At 33.5% G+C, this 23,873-nt stretch overlaps 2 protein-coding genes across 7 annotated transcripts in view; both read left to right on the top strand.

Moving 5' to 3' along the window:
* Positions 1 to 5,030, top strand: part of LOC109594248 (transcriptional activator cubitus interruptus) — a 52,681-nt gene extending 47,651 nt beyond the window's left edge. For all 6 annotated transcript variants that reach the window (XM_020009456.2, XM_049963442.1, XM_049963443.1 and 3 more), the window contains exons 3-9: positions 352 to 450; positions 513 to 883; positions 944 to 1,174; positions 1,309 to 1,458; positions 1,558 to 1,722; positions 1,871 to 2,845; positions 2,905 to 5,030. In XM_020009456.2, coding sequence (XP_019865015.2) covers positions 352 to 450; positions 513 to 883; positions 944 to 1,174; positions 1,309 to 1,458; positions 1,558 to 1,722; positions 1,871 to 2,845; positions 2,905 to 4,686 — 3,773 coding nt within the window. In that variant the 3' untranslated portion in view covers positions 4,687 to 5,030. The remainder of the gene's footprint in view (positions 1 to 351; positions 451 to 512; positions 884 to 943; positions 1,175 to 1,308; positions 1,459 to 1,557; positions 1,723 to 1,870; positions 2,846 to 2,904) is intronic.
* A 7,056-nt stretch (positions 5,031 to 12,086) lies between these two features.
* Positions 12,087 to 23,689, top strand: LOC109594226 (uncharacterized). The gene is made up of 4 exons (XM_049962559.1): positions 12,087 to 12,432; positions 19,348 to 19,571; positions 19,627 to 21,714; positions 21,776 to 23,689. Exons 2-4 carry the CDS (start codon positions 19,353 to 19,355, stop codon positions 23,411 to 23,413), a joined length of 3,945 nt encoding a protein of 1,314 aa, XP_049818516.1. The 5' UTR covers positions 12,087 to 12,432; positions 19,348 to 19,352; the 3' UTR covers positions 23,414 to 23,689.
* The last annotated feature ends 184 nt before the right edge of the window (positions 23,690 to 23,873 follow it).

Here is a 23,873-nt window from a genome sequence, read left to right as displayed (position 1 = left end):
ATTTCTGCACCTCTATACTAATATTATTAATTGCGTTCGCGTTACGCATAATAAAATTGAGTGATTACTTTGGCGACGTCGACGAACTTGTGCTGTAAATTATTTACGGATTAAATTATCCCGTTTCGAACGGTCGATCCATCAATTTCATTTCATTTCCTCTGGTTTTCGTTGCTTGAAGTACTGCGGCAGTTAACCGTGTTCTCTTAGTTTTTTTTATTTGTTTCGGCGGTGGAAACGTTGATGGATGTATTATGTTAGTGACAACACGTTTCAAGCGGCTGTGCGTAAATTGGCGCCTTCACAATGTGGCATTGCACGGTTGATTTTATTGTGCTTTATTTGTCTCAGGTTTGGGAATAAGTTCTGAATATCTCAGCGCGAGAGGACTGACTGAATTACATCCATCTTCCACGTTGGCAAGCAGTGAATTCCCATTTAGCATAGATGGTGAGTGTTCATCTTCAATTTGCTTTTAAGTTTGATTTGCTAAAATGTGTATTTTTGTTTAGGTTCTCGTCTCAATAGCCCTAGACCGGGCAGCATACGGCAATCTCGGAAGAGAGCGTTGTCGTCCTCCCCTTATTCGGATTCATTCGATATTAACTCGATGATTCGATTCTCCCCCAACTCCCTGGCGTCTATTGTCAACGGTTCCAGGTCATCAAGTGCCAGCGGTTCCTATGGTCATTTGTCGGCCGGGGCTATAAGCCCTGCCCTCAGCATGCACCCTGGAGTCCATCTGCAGCAGATACAAGCGCACATAATGAGGAGTGCAGGAACGTTACTACCTCTCCCTCATGCGGCTCCACCTCCTCATCCCATGTACTCACTTGGGCATCATCCTTTACACGTAGCTTCACACAACATTTGCAAGACTGAGGTATGATAACAACGTAAATTATTATAAATTTTGAAATTAATAAAATAATTTTTTCAACAGACAAGTGATAGAAAGAAATCAGACGTGAGTACCTTAATGCAGCTAGACACGGACTCAGCTTCAGTAAGAAAACACAAAATTAAAAAAGAACCATCCGTTGTTAACTGTAACGCAAACGATGGACAGAACGACCCAACTGACCTCAAAGACGAACCAGGAGATTTTATTGAGACGAACTGTCACTGGAAAGACTGCGCAACGGAATTTGCTACTCAGGATGAACTAGTAAAAGTGAGTTGGGATATTATTTAATAAAATTACAATCAAATTTACATTATACTTTTAATTATAATGATTATATGAATTTAAACACGTTAATAAACGAAGGCGTTGAACTAAACAATAATTATTGTGTTTAATTACAGCACATCAACAACGATCACATACACGCAAACAAAAAGTCTTTTGTATGTAGATGGGAGGGATGTTCGAGAGCGGAAAAACCATTCAAAGCCCAATATATGCTGGTGGTACATATGAGAAGGCATACGGGCGAAAAACCTCACAAGTGCACGGTAAGATCAATCATTAGATACTTGAATTTTCTACATAAAAAATGTCACATTTCAATTCGATTCTAGTGTTCGGAAATTTAATATGTATGTTTGTTTCAGTTTGAAGGGTGCGTGAAGGCCTATTCAAGACTGGAGAATCTAAAGACTCACTTAAGGTCCCATACGGGAGAGAAACCTTACACGTGCGAATATCCAGGTTGTTCAAAAGCATTTAGCAACGCTTCGGATCGAGCCAAACATCAAAACAGAACTCACAGTAATGAGGTAGGTTTCCTTTATTTTGATTCAATTTTAATATCATTTAACTAAAAGCGCAATTTTTTTGCTTACTTAATGGAATATTGTAAGTAACTTAATATAATTGCTATTTATAACTTATTCTCTAAAAAGTCTAATTTATTTTGTTTTACAGAAACCGTATGTTTGCAAAGCACCGGGATGTACGAAACGGTATACTGACCCTAGTTCGCTGAGGAAACACGTTAAGACAGTACACGGTGCTGACTTCTACGCCAAGAAGAAACATAAAGGCTCAAATGATGGTCCGAATGACGATGGTCCTGCAGGATTGGATTCCAGTCCTAGAAGTGAAGACATGCAGAGTCACAAGACGGCAAGTCTTAGTAGTCCCAGCATTAAATCGGAGTCTGATGTCAATTCACCTGGCCATCATCAACAAGGTAGTCCTTTGGGTGCCACGCAACTTGCTGGTGGTTGTCCTGATGATTTCACTATCGATCCGACCTCAAGGACAGAAGGATTGGATGATCCATATTGCCAGTACGATACAGATTTACAAATTGATGAATTGCCAGTTGTTATCAGGGCTATGGTCAGCCTTGGAGGACCCGACAGAGGCAGTGCAGCCGTAGCGGAACGTACTCCAAGAGTTAGAATAAAACCTCCCAGACTCGCCGTGAAAACCCCATCAAACATTCCCATGTCAATTCCAGGAAAGAAATTTGGAATTAACGATCTCAATATCAAAATCAATCATCTTAAGATGGAAGATAGAGTGTCATCAGGCGGTGTCGTACAAACAAACCTTGGCCAACAGAGATTACACCCTTCAGGAAACCTGACACAAGTACAAATGAGACGAGACAGCAGTTCAACTGTGAGTTCGTCTCACTACGGTAGCATGAAAAGTGCGGACGCCAGTAGGAAGAGCAGTTTAGCTTCCCAAGCTTCTAGTATGAGACCTGGAATGGGACCTGGATCCTACAATGATTCGGCAATTTCATCGAGGCGGTCCAGTCAACTTTCCACAGCCACAACAGGCGGTGCGTCAATTCCCCCAGCACCTCCATCACATCTTCTGGTTGGACAATTACAAAAATTACAATCTACTCCTTTAAGACCAAATAGTGCAAATTTGGTACTTCAGGTATATAAAATATATTTAATTTCTTGTTATATATATTTAACGTTTAATATTATTTTCAGACACAAAACGCATCTTTGCAACAAACTGCTATTCAACAAACATGGCTTAATAGCAATGCTGCCGATAGTGTACGTGCTTCTACTATGACTGCTACAAGCACGGAGACAGCTAGAAGGATGTCTGAACCCTGTCATACTATGACTGACAGAAAGAGCCCTCCACCTCGACCAGCATCGGTAACATTATCACCTCTGAAAGGAACACTTAGTTCGTCAGAATTACATCCCAATCAGGCCGTAGTTTTGGATGAAGTTGGAGAAGGTGAAATGGTTGAAAATAAATTGGTTATACCTGATGATATGGTTGTGTATCTCAATCAAGTAGCAGATAATCAAAATAACGACTTCACTCACATGAGTTGGTCGGATGCTACGCCCAAACCGCCGAATCCAACAATGCAATCACAATCAGCGTTTCCTCCAACTCCCGTACAGAATCAAGCGCCAAACGTCAATAAACCACCTCCGGTAGCAAATAATATAAATCAAATAATTCCCTCTCCTGGAAATATGACTCAAATGATTCATTCACCTTCAACGAATCTTAATCAAATGCTTCCGTCGCCTGCGTCTACCTTGAACCACATGATGCCCTCTCCAGGAGCGAACCAAATGGTTCATTCACCTTCAACTAACCTTAATCACCAAGTTATGTCACCACAGTCTGCATATAATCAAATGATGCCATCTCCTTCTGCAAATTTCCAAAATCCAATGCTATCGCCAGCACCGTCAAGTGTAAATCAAATGATTCCTTCACCTGCTCAAAACACCATGAACCAAATGGTTGGATCACCAATGTCTGTGAGATGTCATCCACAACTAATGTCTCCAAGCACTACTGCACATTCGATGCCATCACCAGCCATGCCACAAAATCCAATGATGAACAATCAAATGATGCCACCATCGCAGTGCTATAATAATAGACCAATGCCAAATAATGGTTGTTATATCCAGCATAGCAACAGTAATTGGGACCAAAATAGAATGTGCCAAAACCAAAATCAAATGTCCCAACATCAAAACAATATGTGCAATGGTAATCCAGATTACAATCAACAATGTAGAATACCACCCGTTAATAACAGTTATATGAGTAATAATCAGTGTCAAAATCATCCAAACTACCAGGTGTGTAATCAAAATAATGGTTATTGCAAACCAATGAACCAAAATTATCCATGTAATTCGTATCAGCACAATCAAAACTACACATATCTGCAAAACATGAGTGAACCGTTAGCTTCACCAGCGATGGCTACACCAGCTCCAACTGAGATGATGACGCAACCACAACAAGCCCAAATGGTACGGCCTTGCAATCATTATAACCAATCTTGTTATCAGCAGCCTTACAATGGCTCAAGTCAATGTCTACCTCAGCACAATTGTAACTGTAAGAATGCAGGATATCCTCAACAAAATAAATGTCACAATCGGTGTGGAGCCACGGAAATTCAATGCAAAGATATAAGCCAGTCGCAAATGTCTCCGGGAGTAGCGAATCCTCAAAATAATCCAGCAGGCGCACAGAATGGAGGTCAGACAATGCTGGGCATGAGACAAGACACCTACCAGAGGACGCTGGAGTATGTACAAAATTGTCAGTCTTGGGTGACTGGAAACCAGGATATGGTCAGTAGTAGTACCCATCCATTGGCAAACTGCGGCGGAGAAGCATCAACCGCACCTCCATCATCGAATATGGTTGTCAATGACATGACCTCTTCTCTAAGTTCCCTTTTAGAGGAAAATAGATATTTGCAAATGATTCAATAACAATAATACTGTTTTTATTTTTTGTAAAAATTGTACATATTGTGATATTAATTATGTAATTATGAATTGAGTGTATTTTGAGCAATATTTAATTAGAAGGCTTTAACATTTTGTGAATAAGATAAATTTTATATGGACGTGTAAAGTTATAAATAATTTCAATTTTGTATAACAAGCGATTATTTATATTGTTTAGTTTTTAATGAAGGGATCACAATTTTGATCTCATGTTTAGATGTAAGGCCATATACTGCCATCACAAAAGATTTTTGTAAATTACCTATCCTGTAAGAGTTTTATATTTGCGATGGAAAATATTTAACACAATAAATGCTTAAAATTTATATGGGTTTTAGTTTTTATAATTCCCATCATTACACATATTAAAAATTCTCTAGAAAATAAGTATTAAGTAATTCACATGTATATTGACAGGTAACGTATTTACTAAGATCACAAATATTCATTTATTTATTATTCATTATTCTGTGATTCTGTTTATATAACTTAAATTAATGTATTTAAACAAAAATACAGCGAATGCCATTTAAATGAAATAGATGAGTATATAATCAACCGACTACACATATAATTAATTAAGTTGTGTTAAAATTGAAATGATCAAATTGAACACTAGGGTCATTTTATGGAGAATTCTTATTGTCATTAGGCAAGCCAGTTTACACTTACATTATTGGTAGGTAGTGTTTCCCACATTACATACTTTATAACTTCAAGTATTTTTATTTTGTTGAATTTAATTTAATAATAATATTGACTAACATCATCCTTCAAAAATATATTTGTAAACAGATTTAGCTTTTATATTTTAAGATTTAACGTGCTTTTTGAATTTGATTGTAATACATTACTAGTGACTTAAAACTTAATATTTAAAAAGTTACAGCTTCCTGTGATGGTACATAGTCTTCTTTAAAATTTAGTAGGACTGTTAAAAAAGATTTAATATATATTTTCTAATAAATTATATATTTATTTATAATTAGTTTTAAAATAATAATGTTTCTGAAATATACCGATTTATCAAATAGATTTATTTAAATTATGAATATTAGTTTTTGTTTAAAAATTGTTATTTTCAATGGGACTGAACCTGGATTATTATTCAATTAATTTTACGTTGGCTATAAATTTTACTATATTAATTAGTTATTGAGGTATCTAAACTGAACAACTTAAGGCCGCTGAACAATCACATGTTTTTACTGATTTTGAACCGTAGTCTACAGTTTGTAGAAAGATTTTAGATAAACATAGTTTACTTAATAATAAGTAGGTAAAATAAATTATTTTTCTTTAATAAAATTAAAACTCTAAAGTAAGATAGATATAAGTCATAATTATAAATAAGATTTCATATTTTTTCAGTAACAAATCATTGTAACTATAACAAATATGCAAAATTAAGTTTAATTACGACGAAAAATATATTATTATAATTATATATTCATAAGGTAAAATTAACGACATAATGAGGTGATTAAATATACAATAACAATTACATGGTTATAAAAAATGTGATACTCTGGTAGAAATTTTAATAGTGACATCTTGAAAATCATGTACGCCTCTGTATTTAAATATTTCCTATAGCGAAATTAATCATATGACCTAGAAACATGAACATACAGGCAGACATGCAAAAGACTTAAAAGATTTTTAATTCTTTAATAAAATGCGTAATATGTTCCAGATACTTGGGTTACTGACATCAGTATGTTAATTAATATGTAGCTACACGAAATATGAATATTTTCGTCGTACACAAATTTAATAATTAATTAAAACATTGTTTAATGTAGAAGATATGACTTAAAATTTTAAATTTAATTAGCACCATGAAATTTCCATGGTATTTGTAATGGTACAAATTATTGTAATGTTAAAAAGCAAAGCTGGCAAAATAACACTGATTTATTTGTCATATATATCCTCTTTAAATTGTTAAACTTGACACCATTCTTTGGTATGATTAACATACTCTAAAGCTTCTTGTCCTAGTCTTTTACCATTGTATTGAAAGGAATTCTATAAGTAACAATAACACTTTCTTAGAGACAATATTAATAATAATAATAAATACATATTCTAAGTACTCAATTTTCTAATATACAATAATGCAGTTTCTCCTATAAATTAAAAATTTGCATATAATAGCATGTATAATTTAAATACTGAAGAATACTACAAAAACTATAATATTCTTATAGATTTTCTATGTTCGAAGAAACAGACATTTCTCTTTACTTTCTCATAGTAGTCATAAGATTTTGTAGAAATGAAGATTATAAAATAATTTAGCGTATATCCGTATGTTACGTAAATGTCTAACTGTATGTGATTCAGCCAAAAGTATTCTTATTTTTTACCTACAATAATATAAATTGTACAGTAATAAATTTATTCATGTTTAATAATAAATTTTATTTCTCAAGAAGATCAATCTATTTTGCAGGCTGTACACTTATGTTATTCTAATTAGCTTACCCTTAATGAATAATTTTTCAATTAAAATATATTAAAAAGCAAAATATTATATTTGACTGAATACTTAAAGATGTAATATTTATTACACAATTTTTTGTATTCAAATAAATATAAATGATTTTCAAACATACATGGTGTTTTTTAACCTGAAACATTTTCGAGTAGTAGGCACTTTACGATAAATAATATTTAATAGTATAAAAAATATTAAAAAATAAATATTCTCATAAATCATTATTCATGATATCGCAGGGGAAACCCACGAGTCCAAAAATTAGTATCCCTTGGAAATCTTAAATATCAATCTACAGTCATACATACATTGTAGATTGGGATTTTGTGGGTACAACTATGTAGGATTACTTTAAAACAATTTTTAGTTTTATGATACATATTTATATTTCTCTCTTTTGGATAAAATGCTTGGCACTAGAAATATTTAAAAGGTTTAAAATAAACAATTAAAGTTTTCTTATACTTCGCATATAGCAAAAAGTAAATACAACTAGCATTGCACTACATGTAAAAGACAACAAGAAATAGAGTGTGAGAAGACTAAAGTATTTCCCGGAAATGTTTTACATATATTTCGTATATAAACCGGATACCTTTATATGCTCTACACTTTCTTAATTCGTTCTAGAATTATTTGTACCAGTCTATCCTTATTCATTTAAAAACTTTTTTCATTTCAAATATAACAAGATAATTCAGAAATTTTAATATATATTTTTTTATAATTTTAATATATATGATAGATTAGCGACTGTTAATCTGTCTTTTTAGTTTGATTAAAACACTAAATTCACAATAATACGCTTTATTACAACAAACGTACTTTAACCCTCGACATCTAAAGCTTGACTGCTCGGTTCTTTCTTAAGAACTGCCCCGATTATTAAATGTAAACAAATACTTCAGATTTGCTTATGAAACAAAACTAGTCTAAATAGATGTGAGCACGTCGCATCGGTCCATCGGTGAAGGTGATGACGTAAGCTAACACGGCCTTCCTGACATGTGGGGCGTCCTCGCACCTTCCGCAGTTTTGCAAAGATTCACCTGACACCGGTAATCTGTAAACATTATAACAGCAGTACAAGCTCAAAATATATTCGAAGAACTAAGTCTAAACCTTATTTCATTTAACAAAATAGACTGTTATGTGGCACAGTTAACAACCACTAGAAGCTCAGAGGCGACTCAACCATCAACAGGTCTGTTACACCCATGACTCTCAAGTGCTATCAAAAGATACCATATTCTAGCCAGGAGCTCAGAGGCGGTTCAACCACTACCAGGTCTATTACCCGCTTGTCTCACAGACCCAGAACACAACAATCTAAGCCTGCAGAGCAGGGACCTTAAAAATAGCCTGCCGAGCAGGGACCTTTAAACATAGCCTGCAAAGTAGGGACCTTAAACATAGCCTGCAAAGTAGGGACCTCAAACATAGCCTGCGACGCAGGGACCTTAAAAATAGCCTGCCGAGCAGGGACCTTAATCATAGCCTACTAAGCAGGGACCTTTACATATAGCCTGATACACAGGGACCTTAAACAGCCTACTAAGCAGGGACCTTTACACACATTCACACATCAATCTTATTAAATAAATCTATATCCATCATACCTTATAGAATTTCTGTATCTGGCCAGGTTCGTAACTGTTCATGCGCTGCTATTGTAGTTCTACCTCGGCTGCCAATCCTTCGGAGTGCGTACCTCTCATTAGGTAAACAATGCGTTACCTCAAAGGGTCCGTGATACTTTGGTTTCAATTTTCCTCCATTCGACAGCTGACTATTTTCAACAACAACTTTATCACCAACAGCGTATGGTATTGCCGGCACTCTTTTCTTATTAAAGTTTGTAATTGTTCTACTGGTTACTTCGCACACGCGACTGTGAGCTTGTTGTCTAAGTATTTCAGCGTCCACATCACTTGTCTGTATTGGCACACCATTTAACAGTTCGTTAGTTGCTCTCAGACGTCGATTTTCACCAAACATTAATATCCACGGCGCGAATCCTGTCGATTTGTTCACAGTTACATTAAAATCGTCCTCAATATCAGGTAGCACTTTTGTCCATTTATTTTCGTCTTTTTCATTCAACACAGCACGCATCGCATTAAACAAACTTCTCATAACGCGTTCCACTTGTCCATTACCTCTAGGAACTCCTGTTGCAATTAGGTGTAGCTCAACAGAGTTATCATTGAGAAATTCTCGAAATTTACTCGCTACAAATGCTGTTCCCCGATCAGCTATTATTCGTTTTGGTCGACCCAATTCCATAAATAATGCATCTAATGCCTTTATAGTACATTCGGCATTTTTTTGTCTAATAGGACAAAATCGCACAAATTTAGTAAAAGCGTCTATAACCACTAAAATTTGAGTGCATTTATTAGATTTGACCAAAGGTCCGGCATGGTCAATATGCCACGTATCCATTTTACTTGAAGGTTTCGTTTTCTGTTGACACAATCCACTCCGTTTTCCAGTAAAAGATTTACCCAACACACACGATCTACAATTTGCAACATATTTGCGTACTGTTTTACCCATGCGTGGCCATATTAAGTCCTCACGTAATTTCATTAACATTTTATCAGCACCAATATGAGACGAGTTATCATGATACAGTTTCATTATCTCTAGTCGAGCTGCTACAGGTACAAAACAACGTTCGCGACCATCATTTGAACATTGTAAAAACACTAAATTGTCTTTCACTATATATCCCGTCTCATGATGCGTTTTGTTTATTATTGTCTGACAAAACACATCCTCTGATTGATATTCACAAATTGTCTTTGGTTTGTTAGCAATAATTCGTGCTGCTAAAATTCGTTTTGTCGGAGATGCTGTATTTCGACTTAAATAGTCGACATGTGCCATTTTATGTCCTGGTCTATATTCTATATCAAAATTAAAGTCCTGCAATTTTATCCACCATCTTGCAACGCGGGGGTGTAGTTCCTTTTTGAGTGCTGTAGCCCTTACTGAATTACAGTCTGTATAGATTGTAAACTTTATACCATACAGATATGTGCGAAAATACTGAGTGGCTATGGCCACTATCGCTAGAGTTTCCAAATCATAAGAATGATATCGCGATTCACAATCAGTTGTACGCCTAGAATAATACGCCACTGGATGAAGCACATTATTTAAGTCTTTTTGCATAAGTATGGCACCCAATCCAAGCGAACTCGCGTCTGTATGTAGTTCGGTAGTCAGTTCCGGATCAAAAATGTTCAAAATCGGATAAGAAGTCAATCGTTTCACTAAATCCAATCGCACATTTTCACATTCACTTGTCCACTCAAAAGTTTTTCCCTTACGTAACAGTGCAGATATCGGTGCTGTCAAAGTTGCAAAGTTTTTCACGAAACGTCTAAAGTATCCAGCCAGTCCTAATAATTGACGAACACCTTTTACATCTTTAGGAGCTGATGTTTGAGCGAGCGCGTCAACTTTTCGCGAACTAGGTTTTACCGTACCGTTTTCGATCACAACACCCAAATATTCCACAGATGTTTGGAAAAAGTTACATTTTTTTATGTTTAAAACAAATCCGGCCTTCGAAAGGGCGTCAATGACCTTTCTTAAGTTCTTAAGACCTTCTTGAATGGTTCGAGAGGGGCACAACACATCATCAACATAAACAAACGTAATATCGTCTTTAAGTGGTCCAAGGGCTTTAACGATGGCGCTCTGATAATTTGATGAAGAGTTTATGAGATCAAACGGCATTCGGTTGTTCTTTTATTTCTTTCGTAACCCACTCGTCCATTCCTGACAAATTCAAATCATATTCCTCAAATGCAATTTCTAAATCTTACAAGTCGAAACTGCGCTGCAGCCACACTTAAACCTTCTGCGCAGCCATCTTCAATGTTGCTTGAGTAGTTTGGGCGTTGGCCATTGTCGATAAAATTTCCATGTTTTGTTTTTGGAATCTGTTGTTACTTTCTTGCTACTAATCTCTCTCCGATGCACTTTTGGTAATGTTCACAACGTTCGGAATCACTGCGCGTTTGTGTTTTTCACTATTGTCTGCCATTGTTTGTTCACAAAGAAACACAAAAAAAAAAAAAAAATTTAGGTCCTTTCTTCCGGAAATAATTCACGAGAAGATATCCCACTTCTGATGATAGATTAGCGACTGTTAATCTGTCTTTTTAGTTTGATTAAAACACTAAATTCACAATAATACGCTTTATTACAACAAACGTACTTTAACCCTCGACATCTAAAGCTTGACTGCTCGGTTCTTTCTTAAGAACTGCCCCGATTATTAAATGTAAACAAATACTTCAGATTTGCTTATGAAACAAAACTAGTCTAAATAGATGTGAGCACGTCGCATCGGTCCATCGGTGAAGGTGATGACGTAAGCTAACATATATATATATATATATATATATATATATATGTATATATATATATATATATATATATATATATATATATATATATATACATATATTATTATATTTATTATATATATATATACATATATTATTATATTTATTATAAATATTTGCGCATTCGCCATTTATGAATCAGTTATGAGTCTTAACTCATTAACTCCCTTAGAAGAAAAAACACAAATTAAAAGGAAATAATTTCTAAATTTTTGGAGTTTTATAAATAAAGTTTTCACTTATTTTCTTTCAATATTAATCATCATTTCTTTGAACAATAAATTTTTATGTTTTGAGTGCTACTGTCAGTAATTCCATTTTAATTGCACATAATAAAACAATAACCTGTACTTAAAAATCAGAAAACAACGTAAAATAATGGCAAAATAAAACAGAAAGAAACAAATTAATTGATCGAAATGGTGTGGCATGGGTATAGGTAAACATCGCTCACCTCCCGTTCCCTGAAGCAACACACAGTGTTCGGTTTTCGTTCTCGCCGGTGAAAAGTCCCTCTTCTTCGACGGTAACAGCGATTAGTGAACGTTAGTTGACACTTATCCTCCACGGAGGTCAGCATTTCTTCCGAGACCGCTCGAGTGGCCGCTGCACCGCTTTTAACGGGAAGCCCAACCATTTTTTTCCATCGTCTTTCTCACCGGTGCCGCGTGTTCTCATTTTCCAGTGTTCCAGACGCGCTATCATGAGATACTGTGACGATTCGGGATGATATTTACATGTTTGTAGTATGTAGTTTTTGAACTTGCTGTATAGTGGTTTTTTAAAAAGAAATTATTTTAGGTAAGTCTCATTTTTTTAAAACTACATTTCATATTTTGGTTGAAACTTGATAATTTAATTAAATTTATAACAGTATTATTAAAATTAATTATTAAATATTAAATATTTCTTGAGAGATTAAATAAATATAATACTCATAATTTAAGTACAATATTAATAAGACATTTAAAATTAAATCAAAAATTATATTTTAAATTTATTTTCTTTTTTATAAAAATAACAAATTTGTGTTTCATTTATAGCCTTAGGAAAGTTGAAAGATCAATTAAACTTTAAATTTTTATTTTATTCTTGAGATGAGTTTAAATCAGAACGTTTCATAATTAATAAAATATTTTTAAATCTAATTAATTATTTATTTTGAAATATTAATATAATAATGCATAATTAGTTATACTAAAAATTAATTCTTGACTATAAAAAATACAATTTTTAACTCAAAATACCGTTCTATTCCTTAATCTTGGGTTTTAATTAATGAAATTATAAAAGATTTAATTAATTCTAATAGATATGTAGTTTTTTTATAATACAAGTTGGTTAGTTTAACGCTAGACTAGTAATAATTAAAACTGTACATTTTTCATTTTGCGCGATGTAAGAAGCAATAATTGGCTTGAATTAAAAGCTGGTTAATTTAAAAAACATTAACTTTTTTATAGACGAAATTTAATTTGTAGGTTATAATAGAACTATTATGAAGATAAACAGTTGGTATCATTTGAAACAAGATTAAAAGAGAATATATTTATTTAAATATTTATAATAAAAATATGTTGATAAATAGTTTTGAAATAAAATTATTCGTAAATACATATGTTACGTATGTATTTTTTAACATTAAAGTTATTATATGCGTATGAAACATTTATTATACTATGAACTACGATTATAAAATAAAAATGGACAAAAAAAATAAAATATAAAAATATATTTATAACTAACTTTTTAGTGCATTAAATTTTTGACAAATTTTTTCTCTAAAACAGGAAATAATAATATAGAAAAATTAATATATTGTTCTAAATTAATTTTTACTACTTTTTACTAAATTTTATTTTCTTTATCCATCTTCTTTGCTACTAACATTCTCACTGCTTCAGATTTTGAAATAATAAAAATAAAAAGAAACCGTAAATATAAGTTTATTACAATTTTGAGGAGATGTAAATTTCGTGCCAATTAGAAATAATCGCTGAAGAAGGTAAACTTAATAATGTAAATTCAAACTAAGTAAAAGAATCTTTTTTACAAAAATGCAACTTTCACAAGTGAGAACAATAGCAACGGTACAAAAAAAAGTGTTGTTCTTATATGGATCACGACCAGGTTGTTTATTTTTGTGGGAAATGTGAAAGTCATCATTTGTCTGAAACAATTCAAAATTGAAATGAGTGAGTGTGAACGGTCGTCATCGGCTGTCTTTCGACTGGTGACACATATTCGGGATTTTGGCCCAGAGCTCCGGTAAACTAAATTACGTTCTTGATACAACTCGGCACTATATAGCGGTACTTCACTCGACCAAAACAACCGAATACTACACTACAGGTACAGTCTTCCTTCTCATTGGTCAGTAGCGACTCGTACAATGCATAAAATATAAGCAGGGTCCGAAGACTTTGTTACTTTTTAGTGGGCCATGGGCATCCAAACCTAGGCTGTGGACTTGTTCTAATTAGTTGTTCGGGAACTATCAATTACGTTTTCGGCCAAAGTGGGACGAGTTATTTAACTGAATCACTTCAATCCATTGTTAATGACTGAAGTACCAAATTCTTATTTCCTGGTCACTTACTTATATATACTGTTATAACATAAAAAAATCAGTGAATCATTTGGTGTTATCTAAAATATTCGCCCACCAAAACTTTCTTTCCATGTTATGCAAATTTAATTATAGGCTTGTGAATCATTTCTTAATGTTGTTGTGCGTCTCGGTGATTTGTTTATATTCTAGATTTGTAGGACAATGTTCAGGTTCCACGTGTAGGAAGAGATTTAGTTAATATACCATAAAATCAATTTTTATTGTTTTACAGCACGATATACAACTATTAACAAATTTAATGAAAAATTAATGATTATGAAGATATTTTATAAATTATTAATTAACTATTAAATTCCTCAAATTACGTTTAAAACATTTGTAACTCTACTTGTATCAATTTATTTTTACTAAATTATTAATCTGCTTATTCAGTTTTACAAAATATATGCAAGGGTGTAAATAAATCATTTTTATTTAACTACATTTTTGATATTTTCGGCATTGACATAAAGATGTAATTTATAAAATAAATTATACGAAATAAAATTATCTAAAAACTTATTTTAATTAAATATTTTGAACACTTATATCATTTTTTTTAATTTATCTCCCATTGTATAGTTTTTAAAAAATTTCGATGACAATCATGAAATTATTTTAAGCTTATTATTTCTAATTAAACATTTATTTCCACCACACAAAAATTAGTTTTATCTAAAATACATAAGTAGCTTCAATTTTTTCCTTGTTAAACTTTGAAGGATGCTAATTTGAGGTTATAGACCATAAATGCTCTAAAATCCATCTTGATGCAACTTCGCACAAATAAAAGTTGCACTGACCGAAGAACACGATTTCTTAACGGTGCCCAATTGCAATCCTAAAATTTAAATTCAAACCAATTTCCGTCGGTGTTATGTAACAGTTCTTTGCCAATAAAAATAAATATATCCAATTTAGTTCAGATCGTTTCTATAAAATACGCGGAATGTTAACCAGCAAGAGTTGTATTCTGTAATGGCCAGGATTATTGTAGGATCGGCACTCTCCGCTTCTGTTTCACGGTACCACGATGGTTCCGTTATGTGGTTAACGAGGTTCTTTTATTTCGTTCATTGAAATTCTGCATTATTCAATGTAATTGCATGTCTACTGCGGATTTGCCTCCGTGATTATGTGGAGATTCGTAAGGATTAACTTAATAATCCCGTGCAATCATAATAATTTAGTGAACGGCTGAAGTTATATGGTACCACTTAATTATCTGTCACGGATCCATGTGCAACAAAGGCTTGGTGCAGAATAGCAGCTATTGGGAATGTATATGAATATTTATTTTTTACTCTTAATAATTATTGATTATTAAAATATTCAAGTTATGTAATCTTATTTGAATGTTAAATGCAAAAACTGAAGCTAGGGAGAATTGTTAGTTAATATAAAATATCTCAAATATTGGAATTTTTTTAAACACTTTAAAAAATTATTTTATTTGTATAAATTGTAATTGTCAATAACGGTTACTATACGAATTCCAATGCTGGTATTAATATTTTACGAAGTAGTAACATGGAAATTGAGAAAGAGGATTATGATGCTGATATTAAAGAATGCATGAAAATAATATTACGTAGAGAACCAACCTATAAAATATAATATGTTAAAACCACCATTACTGTACTAAGAAACCTGTCAATAGTAAAAACAGAAACTCCCACAACAAAGACAACTCAAATCTTGATAGAAATGACCAAGTATATCAGTACTAAACATTTTAATTCATTTAGTACTGATTATACGGAATATGATTACGATAACAGAGAAAATGAAATGACTACTTCAGAAACAACAACAATGAGAAAAATCTCCTCTTTATTTATTGGCGATATCCATATCTTATACCATAGACTCAGCTTCAGTACCTTTTAACGACGAGAAATTTGTGAGTGCCAAAATACCTAATGTTTCTGGTAGCACACTTACTATTCAGTCAAATAAAAATTCAGAAGTATTACCATCTATTGATATTCCTGTATATGGTATGCATAAAGTTTTATGTCAGGCGGTACACAAAAAATTGGAAATCAATGAGATAAAATTGAATTTCCCAAAGGAAATGGGCCTAAAGTTGTTTTTACGTTGTATGTCAATGTTACAAACTGCTTATTTTTCAGTAAATCTCAGGAATTGAAATTAATTAATATTAATCAATAATTTCACAATAATAACCTACTCCACTAACATTGTAACAATAGTAAAATACACATAGATCAAAAACATAAAAAGGAAACAGTCTATTGATGATACCGTTATATCATTATGTTGTAACCATATAAAAAGGTGAAAGTAATAAAATAAACATATCTACAGCAACTATTTTATAATAAAAAATGTTCTACATCGTTAATCACTGTGCTATAACTTAAATTTATAGTTGAATATGCGATTAAGGCTAAATGTGCAATTTTAAATAAATGAGTCATTAAGGAGTTAAAATATAAATTACATTTTGTAAGGAATTCTGTCCTACTTATATCAAAAGTTCCCGTCCAAAATTATTATAAATTATAAATTAGTATTGTGTTATGATAAATTTGAATGAAGTTGAATGTTGTATTTATCATAATATAACCTATTGGATGCATTCCAAAAGAGACAGTTTAATTTAATTTTAGATACATTAGGCATGAATTAAAGTAAGTCTATATTGAGTTTACTTTGGCATTCATTAACCTCATTTCATATGTTTATTAAATATTGTCCCACAAGAATTCTTTTATAAATAGATATTTTTATTTTAATATACCATATGTACAAAAACTTTTTTTATTTTGAACCGCTGAGACGTAAATATTATTATTTTTTGTATTAAGTCGAGATGTTCAACCTGTAAACAAATTATCTGTCATGTATATTTGAACATATTAAATGTTGCAGTTGTGTGTACATTTAACAAATAGTTGACACTCTCAACTTGTTTACAACAATTAAAGAGCTTTAGGCGAAAGTAACCAAATATGCAACACGTAATTGACAGTCACTAATATAGAACTGTTATATAACGCGATATACTCTTGAGCATAAGGAACTGTAACCTAGTTTAGCAGTAAAAACAGTTAATGTAGAGAGCCATTAGTGAATTAATTTAGGAATTTCGCGTTTGCTTCCTGTCAATCATACACCTATAATTTCCATTGCAATTAAATGCAATTTTGCGATTTACTCAATTAGTAACGGTTACTTAGATGCATTCGAGGTTACTCGAATATTGTAATTACATGATCGGTTGTTTTGTTGTTCTTTGAAAACAAAATGTGATTTGTTGTTTACTATATATTGGATTATTTAAAAAATCACAATATCAATGGCATTTTATTCAAATAACATAAAAATAAATTATTTTATTAAAATAATAAAAAGTATTTAATAAACTGGGTAATTCCCTGCATAAATTTAAAAAATCGATCAACAACAGAACTTTTAAACCAATAATAAAGCTAACGTCACCAAATTCCTTGGGAAATTAATGAAATTAAAAAAAAAAAACGAATATTAACTAATACATTTTTCCAATCACTACCTGGTCGGTCCTCACCTTTTGAGGACCTTCCACCATTTTGAGGCTTGTGGTTTCGAATGTATACAGATTTGCCTTTGAAGGCGGTCTCATACGTGTGCAATTGGACTGCAGTCTGGTGAACGCGGAAGCCACTGCATCTGAGTAATATCATAATTTTATAACGCCACATTTATATCTCACCCATGCTTTTGTGACAACTCGATGTTTCCTGAGAGTGTCGAAAATGTCTACTGGCTCTAAGACCAATTTCATGCAACCTTCTTCTAATCTATAGCAAGAAGACTGGATGGATATAAAAAATAAAAAAGAGTCCTGTCGTTTGATCGTAGCTCATTGTCGACCACCACCATGTCACTTATTAACATTATCTTGTTCCAAAATTGCAATTATAATGGCAAAATAGAAGAAATCCTTTGGTAATTCAGAATTACCTCCATAACTCAATTGTAATAAATAATAATTCAAAATGTAGACAATAAAATCTTATTAATAAGACTATGACCAAATTATAAATCGCATTCTTCTAATCAATTTAAGCCCCTAATCAATTAAACAATAGAATCAAAAATAAGTGAGAAGGTAAAATATTGACTTAAGTAGTAATCGAAATTGGTACTTTTTTCTGTGGATAGAAAAATCAATGTGTAAGATGAACATTAAACAAAGTTAAATTAAAATAACGGAACCAGTTCATTGAATTATCGAATTTTAAAATGGTGAAAATGAAAGGTCAAGTATTGAAAACTTCAACAAGAAGAGGTAACCCATTGACCCTGATTATACCACCTCAAATAGTCTCAGTCAATTATGGTGCACCCATAAACATAACGTAGGTACTACGGAATTCGTTACTAAGTATAATGGGAGCACGTTGGTGTACCAGAACGGTACTCGAAACCAAATAAAATTAGATGGCAGAAAATTCGCGTATTCCACGTGCGTACGGTGCACCGTTCATTATTCACAATTACAATTGATTAGCGAATGTTCCTAATTGGAGGGAGACCCGAAAAATCGTAGGTGTCACGTAACGGGCCAACGGAAGGAGGTGCACAGCCAAAGGTGATGGGACTTGGTCAAGGTGAAATTATGACCTTGCCCGAGTCTGGTGACCCACATCTGCTCTCATCTTTAGGAAGTTGTGTGGAATGTGTTTATTATAATCAAGTAAGTCCGTCCGTCCAACAGAATAGGTGTGTGCATCTCTTTCTCGATGCCATTGGTTTAATGGGTATCAAGCCTGCAGTGGCGTAGAAAAAAATATAGATTTCAAATTACTATACATTCCTATCCATCGAGATAAAATAACAAACCCACAAAATTTAATTTTTCAGAAATTTAAATAAAAAATATGTAGGCAAAAAATTCCAATAAACTTTAGAACTTATATAATTATTCGACATCATTCTATTGTATAAAGATAACAAAGTACAAATTAATTATTATGAAATTATTATTTTCAAATCTCTTATATATTTATACAAAAATTATCAAATATTATAACTAATACTATCTAATTTATAACACCTAATGTTTGTTAACTATAATTATTTTATTGTTTTAGATAATATGGAATTAAAATACGTAATCATGACGTTAATAAAGATTCTAGCTTCGGTTCCAACCATCGTACTCCTTTGTCATATAGGGTTATTACCTGAAGCTAATGGTGCCGCACTCATGGGTGGACATTTCGATAATCAAAATAGTACCAAAAACATATCCAATCCATTTATAATGGAGTATGACTCCTATGAAATGGATGACATATCACAAGAAAACTCCACAGTAAGTAAAACTTTTGTGACAATTAAAATGATTTTATAAATATAATTATTTTTAGGACCAAAAGACTGATAATGTTAAAGACTCGGAAGAAATTCCAAATCCGTCACCGTTAGTTTTGCCCGGATACAACTTGCCGGAAAACATTTTCAACAAGGGAAAGCCATTTTATCTAGAGAAAGACCCAGTGACAGGAAAATTAGACTTTAACAGCAAAACACCATCAGCCAAATTTGATGATGAATTGTACGACTACGTGGATGATGAGCCATCAGATAATATCTATGATAAAAGTAACATTGATCGGAAGGATGGAAGCATTGGAAGTCACAGACCTAGTGATATAAATCAGTTAACTCCAAATTTTCATGATTTTCTGAACTTGCCTGTTAAGTACAATTCAGATAAATACGTCTATCCCTTAATCTCAAGCTCGTATGCAAACACGAAAATACAAGGAAATGTTAACAAATATCACAACCATAAAGACTATAATCAAAAGACAACAACAAAGAAACCAACTCAAAGTCCAACTTACTATTCAACTCACAATACATACTTCAGTGGTGAAACAAGAAAACCTACAACCACCACAACCACAACCACGACGACTACAACGACTACAAAAAGACCTACAACCAAAAAGTCGATACAAGAAATATATTTAACTACCAAGGCGACAAATTTACTTAATAGTGCTATGAGTCATCCGATTAATGAAGAATTTGGGGATTATTATGAAGACGTCAAAAAACCTTTAAAACCAAATGAAATCTATTTAACAACAGAGAATGTCAATAACATTTACCTCACATCCAAAGCTCCCATATCAACAACTAAAAAAGAAATGAGTCTGTTCGAACAGTTATTCGGCGATTATGATGAAACTGTTTCGACTACAGAAAGAACGAAACCACCTTCTTTATTCCAGAATATACCTAACAAATATAAAAATAAATATGATTCAGAAGTAAAAACAGATAAACCTTCCTTTACAACACCAGTTTATGCATATTATCCAAATTCTCATGCTGGTCCTAATATTTTGTCAGGAAGTCACATGGAAATTGACAATGAGGATTATGATGATGATTATGATGCTGACAAACACCATGAAGATAATATTGCGGTAGAAAATCAACCTACAAAATATGTTAAAACCACCACTGCCACAATTAATCATAAATATACTATTACTACCATGAAACCCGTCAAAGAGATAGTAAAAACAGAAACTCCTGCAACAAAGACGACTCAAACAGTGACGGAAATTACCAAGAATACCAGTACTAAACCATCTGATTCATTTAGTACTGATTATTCGGAATACGACTACTATGATAGAGAAAATGAAACGACCCCTACCACTACTACTACTACCACTACTACAGAAACAACTACAACTAAAAGAGTCACTTCTTTACCTATTGGCGAGAACCACATTTCTAGCTTAACAAACCGACAGCCAATTATTGTTGCTACTCAAAACCTTAAAGAAAAATTGAGCAGCGAAAAGGTAGTACCAAAACCTTTCGGGTTTGAAAAACCAATTGTGCAACATGCTCCTAGCACCAGTAACATCCACATTGCACCAGATCAAGACACAGTCTCTTTTGTTGTGGGTAATCAACAAAGTGTGGATGGAGGACAATATGTGGGAACATCACTTAAAGAAAGTCCCTATGATAGTAACCCCTTCAGACCATTCTATGGACAAGAAACACTGAACTCACATGATACTGTGTCTTATACCATAGACTCAGCTTCTGTACCATTTAACGATGAGAAAGTTGTGAGTGCCAAAATTCCAGATGTTTCTGGTAGTGCAGTTACTATTCAACCACTTAAAAATTCAGAAGCGTCATTATCTATTGGTGTTCCTGTAAGTGGTGTGCATAAAGTTCCGGGACAAGTGGTAGACGAAAAATTAGAAATCAGTGACGATAAGATTGAATTCCCTAAAGGAAATGGACCTAAGGTCGTTTTTCCGGATGAAAAGGACACCACTGTAGCAAATTTGGTGCCTCCTCCCCCTCCACAAACATTTTCACCACCTCCTCCTCCACCAAGCAGAGAAGTGTTGAACTTGAACTCTAAGCCAATGTATCATCAACTTCCCAGCGATTTAACTCCACCAAAAGAGAAGGTAAGAACTATAAATAGAGTTTAATAAAATTTTGAAATATTTACTAAAGTTATATTTTCAGGAACAAACATTGCCTCCAAGATTCGAACGTCCACGACCTCCATGGGATCCAAGGCCAGGCCACTTCTACAGTGGAAAACCGGAGTATAACCGGCCTCCACGTCCACCACCGTCCGATCACGCTTACAAAAGAATTGACACTCTGCCCAATATACTGCCACAATTTCGCCCCAATATGAATCATCCACCTCCACATTATTACAGGCAACCTTTGCTTGAAAGACCTTCAAACAGGCCTATTGGATTCTTCGAGAAGTTGCAACCTCCACCTCCACCACCACCGCACCTTCTTCATCAACTGCATCATCTTAGAAAGATTCCCCCATCTCCACCACAAAGTTTAGATGACAGCCGACCGATACAAGCTGAAGACAGGATTATGAATGAAGGAAATGTACACGCAAGAAAACCATTGAGACCAGAAGTACAGGATCAATTTGGATTTTTTAATACGCCACCCAAAGTTGTTTTAGCTAATAGACGAAACGGAAACGATGAAGGTGAAGTTGAAACTTTACAAATGATTCAAGCAAAACAAGCAGAGAAAAAAGATAACACAGTAGTTAAAGTAATTAGCGAACCACCTAGTGAACCAGAAACTCCACTATCAAATACTGAAACTACTGAAGTTCCCAATGTAAAAGAGGGAACTGATAAACCTCTCTACGTAGTTTATCCAGTTAACACGCCTCCAATTAAACTAAACGCAATAGAGCCAAACACTAAAGAGTCTGTGGTAATTGGAACAAGAGCAGAGTCACCATTGCCACCATCCAAAATAAACACTGAGTTTAATTATGAACAAGGACCCTTACTTATACCTAAGGATAGAAACGACGCACCAATTCTTAAACCTCATGTTAGACCAAATTTCCCGAAATCTGAGTTTCCGTATCCGTTAGAGAGACCAGACCCGTCACTAATACACCCGGCAGTACCAGAAACTCCTGCTAACAATTTGGATAGTGATGAACCAAATTTCATTGGTAACCAATGGAACACAATTGGAGACAATATAGAATCGAGAATTGTTACTGGAGGGTCCAAAATCAATTCGAACCAAATATCTGTCACTTTGAAGACTTACACGGAAAAGCCGATAGCCGTGGCCTACACCCCGACCGAACCTAACTCAAAAGAATACGAATTCAGTGATAAATTTTCGATGCCCAATTACGCGAGCCCCGTGATTCCCGAAATCCGTACTGGAAGTGTCGACAACGGCGACAAGAACGAGTTTACCGTAAGCGCCGTTATGCACACCCATCCACAATTTGGCATTGCAACAGCCGAATACGTAAAACCGGGAAAAATTTCCGACGAGCCAATATTCAACCTGAATCACAAAAGCGACACTGAGTTGTCCAAAATTCCATCTCAGTTGAACGATTTTCAGGCGCCGTTCCAGGCTAGTGTAAACGTTGACTCCTCGTCTTCAGTGAATCAAGGTTGGGCAGTGGTGCGAGACAAGAACAAAACAACAACTATTGAAAATGAAGTGACCACGATACCGTTTGCGACCACAAGCGAATTCGACATCGAGAACTTCAAGCCGCAGCTGGAAGGAGGATTCAAACCAATATATAACTATCCAAGTTCAGAGCAAAAGGAAATGGAAGTGAACGAAAGGGAAGAGTGAACAACAATTGGACGCTTGTGCAAGTGCAAAAACAAACATTATGGTGTTGGTGGGGATTAAGTGCAGTTTTGCAATGAGGTGCAGCATTTTCTTTTATAATTCGGGACTGGTGTGTTGTACTTCGCGATTACCACTTTTTGTGAGACTGTTATTTTGTGTTTAATGTTTAATTGTAAGAAAAGACTGTTAATTCATAAAAGTTTTAGACAATTGATTTATGTAAGTTATTTATTTATTTATTTATGTATTTATTTTATTTAAATAAAAACTTGTGACCTTTTACTATGATGATCATTTATTTAAATTTTTCAAATCAATTCCTTGTGTTTCATTTCAGATAAATGATTTTGGTATAGGCATGTGTTTGTCAGAATAGAACATTTTGGAAAGAATCCAATAAAGATAATAATATTGACAATTCTATTTTTACAGTACTTAAATGACTGTTACAAATTGCACC

The sequence above is a fragment of the Aethina tumida genome, chromosome 2 (assembly GCF_024364675.1).
Source record: "Aethina tumida isolate Nest 87 chromosome 2, icAetTumi1.1, whole genome shotgun sequence".
NCBI lineage: Eukaryota > Metazoa > Arthropoda > Insecta > Coleoptera > Nitidulidae > Aethina > Aethina tumida.
The sequence above is the reverse complement of the archived record's forward strand: the minus strand, read 5'-3'. Positions and strand labels throughout refer to the sequence as shown.

Coding starts and splice junctions, on each gene's coding strand:
- LOC109594226 (XM_049962559.1), top strand. CDS start 19,353: ATGGAATTAAAATACGTAATCATGACGTTAATAAAGATTCTAGCTTCG. Junction 19,572..19,626: donor TATCACAAGAAAACTCCACA/GTAAGTAAAACT, acceptor AATTATTTTTAG/GACCAAAAGACTGATAATGT. Junction 21,715..21,775: donor TAACTCCACCAAAAGAGAAG/GTAAGAACTATA, acceptor TTATATTTTCAG/GAACAAACATTGCCTCCAAG.